This window comes from Buceros rhinoceros, unplaced genomic scaffold (assembly GCF_000710305.1).
Source record: "Buceros rhinoceros silvestris isolate BGI_N320 unplaced genomic scaffold, ASM71030v1 scaffold17498, whole genome shotgun sequence".
In the NCBI taxonomy this organism is placed as follows: Eukaryota; Metazoa; Chordata; class Aves; order Bucerotiformes; family Bucerotidae; genus Buceros; species Buceros rhinoceros.
Window position 1 is genome coordinate 1,073 of NW_010427616.1, and position 11,088 is coordinate 12,160.

General features: G+C 36.5%; 1 protein-coding gene across 1 annotated transcript in view; it reads right to left on the minus strand.

The window, feature by feature from the left end:
* Positions 1-847: 847 nt before the first annotated feature.
* PDE3B (phosphodiesterase 3B, cGMP-inhibited) overlaps positions 848-11,088 on the minus strand; it is a gene marked incomplete at its 5' end in the record, with an annotated part of 74,403 nt that continues 64,162 nt past the window's right edge. Inside the window, 8 exons of the mRNA XM_010141977.1 lie at positions 848-1,677; positions 2,019-2,268; positions 3,625-3,786; positions 4,161-4,364; positions 5,745-5,944; positions 7,624-7,737; positions 8,465-8,576; positions 10,840-10,974. Coding sequence (XP_010140279.1) covers positions 1,451-1,677; positions 2,019-2,268; positions 3,625-3,786; positions 4,161-4,364; positions 5,745-5,944; positions 7,624-7,737; positions 8,465-8,576; positions 10,840-10,974 — 1,404 coding nt within the window. The remainder of the gene's footprint in view (positions 1,678-2,018; positions 2,269-3,624; positions 3,787-4,160; positions 4,365-5,744; positions 5,945-7,623; positions 7,738-8,464; positions 8,577-10,839; positions 10,975-11,088) is intronic.

An 11,088-nucleotide genomic window follows, 5' to 3' on the forward strand; every position in this document is an offset into this window, starting at 1 on the left:
ATTGATGCAAATGTAAACACAAATATGCTAAGATACATTTAGCAACTTGCACACGGGTGCATTTGTTTTTATTCAATTCAACTGCACAGCATATAAATGTTTAGTACTAAAAGGTGCACTTTTAAAACTACCTTTATTTGTGTTTGCTTACATACCTGGAGCCTAATTTATGCTCTTTTTTGTTAATTTTGACCTACAATAGTGTTCCTAAAAGTACATTTGTGTCGAATGCCTAAGCTTCTAATTTAAAACCTCAACAATCTAAAATGTAATATAGTACAGTGATGTTTATCTTACTCTTATCAGGCTTTACATGAAGTTTTCACATTCTGCTTTCCATATGTATATACCAGGATGTACATCAAACTTGAAGGCAATATAAGCTATGTCTGTGATGGGAGAAAAGATGTGGGGTACATTAAAATACACTAGCCATTTTCAAACAGTAGTTTATGTCTTCTTCTTTAAAAAAAAAAACCCAAACCAAAAACCAACAAATCTTTAATTCTCCTAAAGTTTTACATACAAAGAATAAATGAAATACCATCTTATTTCCTTAAAATTTAATACCAGAAATTGGTGTGAGATAAAAATCTATGATGTGGTTGACTTGTTTTTAAACAGGAACCTGAGTAAGGGCAGAAAATATAGCATTACGACTAAAAGAATAAGATTTCTTAATAATTTAAGTAGCTGAACAGGTTTATAATGTTCTACCACAAAACAGCAAGGCAACATGATAATGGCCTTGTATTCAGTGAATTATCATGAACACCCACTGCAAACCTGAATATTTTCTGCAAAAATAAAACATCAGATTATGCACAATAATAAAAAGCATCAGAAATAGATGCACCTGGGTTTTTTTTTCTTTTTTAAACCACAAATATCAGAAATTCAGCATTTATGTCACAGTCCTTGAACAGCTGCTCTGAAATGACTACATTAAGCACACTGCTGCTCAAAGTAGACACCCCGCAACAGGCTCGCACTGCAACGGTAACGGTTTTGATATAGGCACAGACCTTTTCTCATTCATGTTCAAAAACAACATGAAATAAACAACTCCAGACAATATTAGGATTCATCCCACATTTCCTTGTTAGCAGAAAGTTCTTGCCACTTTGGTAATTGAAGTCACTGAATGTTTTTAAAAACTGCAGGTACCTCAAGGAAAAGAAGAGTTCCATATTCAGCAAGGCAGCATTATATCAGGATATTTTATACCAACTAAGGCATAAAGAACTTTGCATCAGGGTATACAATACTCAATCTTTGAATAAAGTTTCATATTCTGTGTGGCAAAAGTGCGTAAGAGTGGGATTCCACTTGAGTAGGAAGAATCCTCTCACAGTATTAAGGCCTTTCAATTTTATGTGAACTGTGTCAGGCTAAAGTCAGCACAGTGGAAAAAAAGGCTATTGTCATCCTGGATACCACTGAAGCGTTCTTAGCAAGTCTTGTCCTCTCCTAGTTGTCGTTCATCTTCTTCATCAGCTTCCTCAATAACCTGAATTTCATCTGCTTGAGGTAAAGATGAGATCTCAGTCAGCAGTTTAACTCCTTCAGCTTTATTTTTTTCTTCCTCTTCAATCGCTTTCTTCCATATTTTGTGATTTTCACTGAGATGGTGTATTAGCTGGCAAAATATTCGTCTACCTTTTTTTCTTTGAGCTTCTGTAAAATTATAAGCATATTTTATTGTTTGAGATTCAGAGTAATTGTATTTTACATGTACAAAACCAATGGCATGTTGTGCAAGATGTAAATTTGAGTGAAATACAGGGATGCTTATCCACCATATTTCAATAGAGACATGGCAAAGGATAACAATGAGTTTCTGTTTCAAATTTCAAGTCTCCTCTATTATTAACAAAATTTTTATTAAAAAAGTAAAACTTAGGAAAAAGCATAATTGCAAAATCTACAGTATTTGTACTATACAATTTCAACCACCATTGCTATGTCTGAATTTATTTAATGACCACCTTATGTGACACTGAAATACAGAAACTTACTTAAAATAAGATCATCTTCCATTTCTTCATCATCACTCTCTAACTGCGCTCCATCATCATCTTCAGTACTTTCTCCATCCTCCTCCTCTCCATCAACCCATTGCCCTGGAAGCAACCCGGCTGCATTATAGGAATTACAGAGGGGTCCGACTATGTGAGTTATGAAAGATTCTTGCAGTTTTGCAAGCTGCGGAGAAGAACGATCCATGAAGGGGCTTATAGGTAAACCAAGACTTGCTTCTTCATCACCCTGAGAAAGAAATGAAAAAAATTTATAATTGCTCACAAAATTAACTTTAAATTTTTATTTTAAAGATGACTATTAAAGACCCAAGTCAACATCACATGGATTGTATCTTTTTACTAGAGGCAATAATAGTGTAGACTAAGTGAATGAAAATGTGATTAGGCCAATTTAAAATAAAGACACATTATGGCTCAGACTTGCATAGCCCATAATCTCCCTTCAGCTTTGCTTGTGCATGGATGGAGACCTAGTCCTACTGGAGCTGCTACTCCTCTGCCTTGACAGGACAGCTTCAGGGCAGGCAGAGATTTGCCTTCAGTTGCTGAGCTGATGAACAGAGAAAGCGGGAAAGTCGTCAGCTAGAGTAAGGCATTCTGGTCAACGGCTTCCCCCCAAAGTCACACAAGAGTACGATGAACTGTAACATTCAGAATAAAGGCGTTTGGTTTGCAGTTTTTTCCCAATTTTATAAATTGGGGAAGAAAAAATTGAACAGTTGCTCTGAGTTATAATCACTTACCTCAGCACTTCTGTGGATCTGAGAGTTTTATGAAAAAGCTTTTCCTAAAGGAGCAACTTGGAATACTAAGGTCTTACAATAAGTGTAAGCCCTTCAGGTTATTATTACTGTTGCTTATATTTCGCAAGTGATTTTGTTTACATTTATCTTCCTAGTCTCAGAAGTTCTTGGTTGTTGCCTCATAAATACTGAAGTCCTCAGAAAGCTGACTACAGAATAACAGAATAGAAGTGTAGTATCTATTTTGGGGACCTTACAGAAGTTGTAAATTGAAAAATAGGCAAGAAATTTTTGGTTGTTTTTGCAGTTAATCTTGATAGGATTATTTATCAAAAGTTCCTCATAAAAAACTTACTTACATTGTAATACTATTAGTTACCAATGTGTATTTTTAATATTTCATTTCCAAAATTTTTAAATATCTTTTGTCTTTGCACTGAATTATCTCAATATTCATTTCTAGGCTTGTGGATACTATACATATTCTTTAGCCTGGAAACATAACCAGGGAACTTAACTTCCCAAAGTGGAAGAAGTTATTTTGTCTTATCAGAATCATCCTAAGATTAAAAAAAAACCCCAAAGCAGTATCTGAAAAATGGACATCTGAAAAATGGAGCTTGTTTTCAAGCTTCTAACACAACTGATAGGACGTAGATTATGTTAGTATGCTGCCTATAAAAACACATCTTCAGTATTCACAAAGAGAAGATGGAAATGCCTTACCTGAAGATTTAACACACAGGATAATGTTTAATTTAGTTATACATTTGGTAATGAGGAGAACTGATCATCTGCCTGTCATTAAGAAAAGAGTAAATGAGGCTTTCCATACCCACCTGTTCATAAAACTCATTAACAATGCCTTCTGTCCATCTCAGATGCAGCTCTCGAACTTTTGCTGGGCCGTTAATATCTGCCAGTTTGATGCATATTTGACAGGCCAGCAAGCGATCGTTTTCATTGCTCCATTCTATACCATGACTGTTGAGATCATTGACCTGGATGGAGCACATGTATTTTTAAAAATTAAGTTAAAACTATCCATCAGTGTTCTGGGTTTTTTTCAGGCTTTGCACAACAGACATTTGCATTAATTTTTCTCTATCATCTTTTGTCTTATATGGCAAAAAAAAGTAATTTACTATCCCTCAGAAGATGGAAATATGAGTTAGGACTGAGGTTTCCCAGGAGTCCCCGGGCTTATTAGGCAATCTACAAACCAATCTACAATTGATGTGCGCTTTTTTAGGAACTTAAATTTAAACAACATAAAACATTAAGTGCAGGTTATTAATGCTAACAACTACTGAGTAGTAACACTGGCATCAGTATATCATGACCAGCTCAGTGTAGGCACTAAAATGTAACAAACCTTGGCATTAAATTCTGCAAGGAAATCGAAATGCTTCTTGAGATCCGTGGCAAGAATTGCTTCAATCACTAAGAAACGGAAACGCTTGAATTCTACATGACCAAGATTTGATAAAAAGTTGTATTCTGGTCGTGATAAGAAAAGATTCCAGGCAGAAGCAGCATGGTGATTTTCTAAGACTGATCTGTCATTGTAGAGAACAGCCTAAAAAAAATTACAGCAAAGTTTTTTCATTCCTTGGAAGATCTTTACAATGTCTTAGCGACATCTACATTCACAGTATATGCACACACACAGACCACTGAAAGCGTCGGCTTCACGCTCCTGGCATGGGCGTGGAGCACACACACTGACATAAAAACCAAACCAACACACAACCCACCAAACAGAACCCAAACCAAACCCCAGATTTAAGAATATGCTTTTAATTCCTCTTTATTCTGGTGTTTTTTTTTTTTTTAAAAAGAACGAACTCCAAGCATATAAGAAACGTGGTTAACGCGAAATGATGTGGAATATCACGAGTTTTCATTGTGCTGAGTTTAATGCTGATGAATTTGAACTGCAAATGAGTTAACTAAAATATTAAAAACGTAATAGATTGACTCCCATGTTTATTCAAAACATCCTAGAAAATAATTAACTGAATATAGATTAAATAGGACTTGAAAAAAAATCTTTGGAAAACTGCAAAAATAATCTTTATGTTTTGAGGAAAGGAAAAGACTGTTAACAAAATGAATGTGAGTATTTTTGAAAAGTGGAGATGTTTGTGGTGTTTTTTTAATTCTTCCTTGTACACTGTTGTCACCAGAAATACGTAACTGCCTCCACCCTAAACCTTTTTGCAATGAGGAATTGTCAAAAACCGACTGGGAAGTTCACCTTTAAAGTCCCCATCTTCTGAGAAGTTGTATTGGTTTCTGAGTCACTGTTACTATTGTTGATGATGTTGTTATTACTTAAGTTTCTTGTCTCTCATTTATTAAGAGAGACCCAAATGGCTATCATAAATATTATTCCCCAGATAATATTCCACTTTTTATATAAAAATACTTCACCATGCAGATGAGGCATCTTTCCTTCAGTGCTTTTCCTTCCAATCCCTCCCTGCCCCACCTGGTTTTTTTCCTATCTGCTATTTTCTTTAGCTTTATTCTCCTTTACCTCTTCCATCTTAGCCTTTTACATCTCCTTTCTTTCTACTCTCTGTTCTAACAACTAAGTAGAATATGGGAGATAAAAGCGAGGGTGCCTTGCTGATTTCGTCTTATTTTGCTCACCCTCCCTTAAAGGTAATGGGTATTTACCACAAAGGACTAATCTGAAACGCATTGATTTATGTCATCGTTTTCACTTCTGTAAACTGAAAAATGTTCTTAGGCGTATACCCAACAGATACAAACAAACAAAACATTGGAATTTATGATGAAAACAGTATCACACAAGTTAAGTTCAGATTAAATTCCGTGCTTCTGAAATTGGGCAAATGATCCTAAACAGGCTGCAGTGGGATACAGAAAGAAAAATTTTCATTTTCCTGATTTCAGATACAGATAATTTTCCAGTTAAAGAATTTCTTACCTGAGGTGCATTTGTAGCCACTAGAAAAGCATTTGTACGACCAGGATGATCATAATCGTGCATGGCAGCTGCTACATATAAAGCCATCAATTCCAAAGCAGGGATGTTTGATGCCAGACATCCGTAACTGTCATCAGCAATAGAACAACTTTTTGAAGAAATATAGCTGACTTGAACAGGGGTAATACCTCTGGCTTCATCTAAGAAAATTGAAAGTACAAAAATGAAATATTTTTTAGAACCCTGTTTCATTCATTTTAAAATACCTTTTAAATGACTCAGCCAGATACTATTGCAAACATAATACAATTTTCTTTGTAATTGTGGAGCTGAATAATTGGCAAAGACAGACTCATCCTTAAAACAAAAAGTCATGCTACTGTTATAGAGAACTCAGCAATTTTGAAGAAAGAGGGCAAAATCCTACGGGACATTGTGGAGAGTGTAAGAAGTGTCCCAAAACTGGAAAGCAGACTGTTCCTGTTCTAAAACCTGTCTTTACCTAGTACTACATAGAGATATAGCTCAGGATCCACTTTTTCAGACAAGATTTCCCATTACAGTGGTGAGGATTAACTATCATTCACACAAATAAAGGAGACTTTCAGGAGAGCTTTGAACAGTCATAGCCAGGAAAAAAGAGCTCAGGGGTCAGTAGAACCTACTGCAAAAAGAACTAAACCCTAGCTTAGAAACATTTGCACGATAAGGAGATTTACAGTTTTATTCTCCTCTTTCACCTAGACAAAGTCATTACTTAAAAAAAAAAAAGCAATAATACTTATTTCATTATTGCATAATAGAAAGGGCTCTTTGGCCTTAATAGAATACACAAGGATTGAAAACCCTAGCAAAATTTATACTGCAAGAGTTCCAAAACAATAAGATTATACTTTCTTACTTTAATTTTACTTTTTGTAAAGGGAAGCAAAAGGATTTTTATCCTTTTTCTTTCCTCTAGTCAAGTCTTCCAATCCCAACCTTTTTTAATGCTTAGAGAAAGAAAACGCAATAGGGTGCAATCAGGGGGTATGGACAAACTTGGGAAAATACAAGAGGTGAGAGTCAGGAAGAAATAACATGTACTGTGTGATGTTCTGTACAGTTCACAAGTGACTTCTTAAAACTGCAGCCCTTTAAAAGCCACGACTGCACATATAAACCAGAGTTCTTAGAGAGGGCTTGATTACCCCATTTTATTTTTCCTAAATACACACATTTTTGTCTAAAAGTGTGCGTTTTAGTTAAAACTACAAATCTGAATTTAGAAGTCAACTCCATGCAGTCACAGACTAGACAAAAGCAAGCCTCATCAGAACTACTGTCATACAGAATCTGAATGCGGAGTCTTCGTGGCTCTTCCAGGGATGCTCTTAGGCAGGTACTGTTAGGGTAAGTCACTCCAGTGCCTGTAAGTCTGCAGGTGATATCTAATGCAGAATTCTGAAATACTCATTTTTGCACTAAAACCATGAAGGAGAACTTCAATTAAGTTAAATACTTTTACTTTAGTATTTTTTCTTTGATCTATTTAATTTCCCAGTAAAGTTAAGAAATGTTAGTCTAATGTATTTGAAATGCTGAAAGTACACTGACTGTAGCTTCACTCTGCACAGAAAATTTATTAAGTGAACCTGAATTCTTGGCTAACAAAGTAACTAGTTCTTTAATAATTTTTCTAGAAATCTACCGCATGATATTTCTGATGGTGTGTACTAACATCGTGATACTTCTACTGCCTCATGTTACAATACCAAAAAAAAAATGGAGTGATAAGAATAATCAGATATTTTCTTCCAGAGCAATATGGTTTTCCTGTTGTAGTTTCATTAAAACATTCTTACAGCAAAAGAAAAAGACAACCTATGTGAATACATACCCATATCACTTTCCAGCGTATGCTCCTTATGAATTTGCTGAAATCCAGGAATGGGCCGTGTTGTCAGATACCATACTGCATGAAGAACATCTGTGGCATGTATACGATTGTGATCTGAAAATTAACAAAATATAACAAAAAACATTATCAAAAATAATCAAAAGGAACAAAAAGAAAAGAAAAATGTAATGTACCAAATGTCCTAAAAGGGAGGTTTTTATTAAAGGAGAAGTTGCATTTAAATTGTTAGCAGGGGCTCTATCACTGAATGTTTTTCAGAAACACCAAAGGTTTTCCAAGCGTACTGCAGCCTTCCTGAGAGCCAGGAAGGGACTGAGCGGCCTTTTACACCGGTGACGGTGAGCCACTGGCATCGCCTCCAGCGCCTGGGCTGCTGCAAGATGTGTGACCCCACGGGGGAGCGTGTGTGCAGGGCGGCTGGGGGGCATGTGTTCTGGTTTGTTTTGCCTACCAATAAATTTAGCTGCCCTAAACAGCAAGGTGAGTAATTACTGTCAACATTCTACATATTCTTATTCTATTACAGGTCTAACCCAAATTTCTGTTAAATCAACAAATATTCTCGCATTTACTTCAGTATGTTTGACTCAACTACTGATTCAAATTCTTTAAGGTTATATTAAACTGACATAAGAACAAACTCAGAGTTGGAGTCCACCAATTTTTTGCTGCGATCCATTAAATCAGTTCTAAATTCTGACAAATATATTAATTAAAAATATACTAATTTCGGACATTGTCTATGTCTGTATTAAACATTACCCTGACACACACCCTAAAGCAGACAGACGAATACGAGAGAATAACATGCAGTACTTACAGGGAATATCTCGGTAGCCATTTTCAAGTGCACAGAAGTAATTCATGAATTCTCGAGTTGGGATTTTGAAAATTTCAAACAAACCAGTGTCTTGAAACAAGGTATAAGTTACCTAAACACATATTGAAACGAATTTTAGTCTGAAAAATTCAACTTTAAAAATAATCCTGTTTTTTTAAGTATTTCTTGTTGATAGAAATGGAAATTACTGAAATTCCACTGAAGTTTATCTGAAAACTATTGTCATAGAAATATATTTAATGATTTTTTATCACAAAAATGTGAATTTTTATCACCCTCTCAAATACAGAATAATAAAAGCTTTTATTTCTTTTATGACAAATTCTATGCACAACTGATTATATTTAATATATTCCAGAATGTTCATAATGTTAAAGAACTCATACTTTATTCCATTAGTGACCCAAAAAGAAGAAATCTACACTTATTATTAAAAAAAATCAAATTAGTTAACTATAGTAGCAGAGCCACTAACATTAAAAAAACCAACATTTATTTTTGAAACTCCTATATTTGAACATCCTATTTCTTTTATTCATTATGACTTATCATGGGTATTTTTAAACAAAGCTAGCTGGTAAATGAAAAAAATATTTTAAAAATGTACTCAGAACACCCACACACATCTACACTGTGAAAACATATCGTAGTTTACAAGTAGAACTTAATGACCACAAAGAACTAATCCCCCAAGACTGCAAATATTAGGAAAGCTTTTCCAAACAAGTCACTGCCCCTCATTGCTGTCACCTCTTCCTCAGACACTTGAGAGAAAGTCTAAGCTCTGAAGTGTGGGGGTGCTCAGACAGCACAGAAGGAAAATGAGGGAACACCCTTCCTCCACCCGTCCCAACCGGCCCCTTACGCGTACCCAACCTGAGAACCTCACAACCGATGACGGTAACGTACAGCTGCGAACTGGCTCTTAAGTAAGACCCGTATCAGATGCTTGCAGCACAGCGGACAACGGGGCTGGGGGCGGGGGCGGACAGAGGATGAGCAGTACACACACACACAGCATCGGGAAGAACATCGGGACACAGAGACTCTGGCAGAGCTAGGTAGAAACTGCCACGCGCCACAACTTAGAGATGTGCCCCATCCCCTAGACTGCTCACGAATGAACCGAAAGCTAACGCGGGTCACAGAGCGCTGGTACAGCACTGCGGTAAGAACACCGCTCGGAAGTGGATTGTGCCAGTCTGTAGTCTCCACATTAACAGCTGTCACTAACTGAGGTGACAAAAGACCTGAAAACATTTGATCAAATAAGTCTAATCAAAGAAGTAAAACAATACCCAGAACACTGAGTATCGAGAAAGGAAAGACAATGTCTACTGACAAAAATGAAATTATCCCCACAGTTTTTTTCCTATCTTCTGCATAGGTGCAGGCCTGCGGTTCCTGCTGCACCTGAGTGCTCCCAGCCTGTTTCCTTCCCTCCAGCTGATTGCTCCCAGCAGGACCCTGAACCACAGCAACACGCGTGCTACTCCACAGTAGGAAACTAAGGTACTGGCACTTGAAACACTTGGTGCTCAGACCAGAAGTGCAGCTCATACTACGGCTCCACGCTTGCTAAATCCTGTACAGAGAGACAGAAGCTTCGAGATGACGTTAATGACAGAGAGGCTGGGGGACAGCGAACAGGATCATGCTTTTGCACCTGCCAGTGATTCGGCTTCAGCAGAACATGACACTGCATGGAAGAGCTCAGTAGTAAGTCAAAAGGAAATAAAAGGGGTACTACATGCAGAAAGCAGCACGGAAAAGAAATCCCATTGTTTGTAGGATCAAGAGACAAAAGACTGCCTAAAAGATCACTTCTCTTCCCCCACGGGTATAGCTCTGGCAGAAATATTTTACTGAAATACAGAAAAAAGAAATTGCTGACAAACACGATAGTAATTCTGTAAGCAGGAGACAATTTTACACAGGACTACACATTACTATAAAACCTGGTCAGTGTGAATCTAACCTATTTTTACATTGAGAATAAAATTCAGAAAATTTGGAGCAAGGTGTCTATAGACAAATCACATTTTATGGTTTACAGTGAGATGGACTACATGAGAAATGATATCTCTCCTTTTCAAGTTAGCATTCACATACATTGACTGCAAAACTTCTTCACGGTTTAGTTGCCACTTAATTTAAAACAATAAAATGTGATTTGTCTATAGACAAATCACATTTTATGGTTTACAGTGAGATGGACTACATGAGAAATGATATCTCTCCTTTTCAAGTTAGCATTCACATACATTGACTGCAAAACTTCTTCACGGTTTAAATAAATTATGTAAGCTTGACAGCTTTACACACTCTCCCTCATACAATAAAAGACAACAAACCTGGCTAAGGATCCGTCCAGACTGGTCTCCCATTTCTTGTACAAGGTCAAAAATCTGGAAATTCCAATTACTCATCTTCTCCATTAGTGAGTCATGGTCTAATAACATTGTTTCTGAAGTAAGACTCTGGTCCACCTGCATGAGAGTGAGATACTTTATCATCTCTAAAAGAACAATGAAAACTAATTTTGTCAGTGGAATAGGCACCCCCCCCCCCCCCCCCACACAAAAAAAAAAAACATCACATAT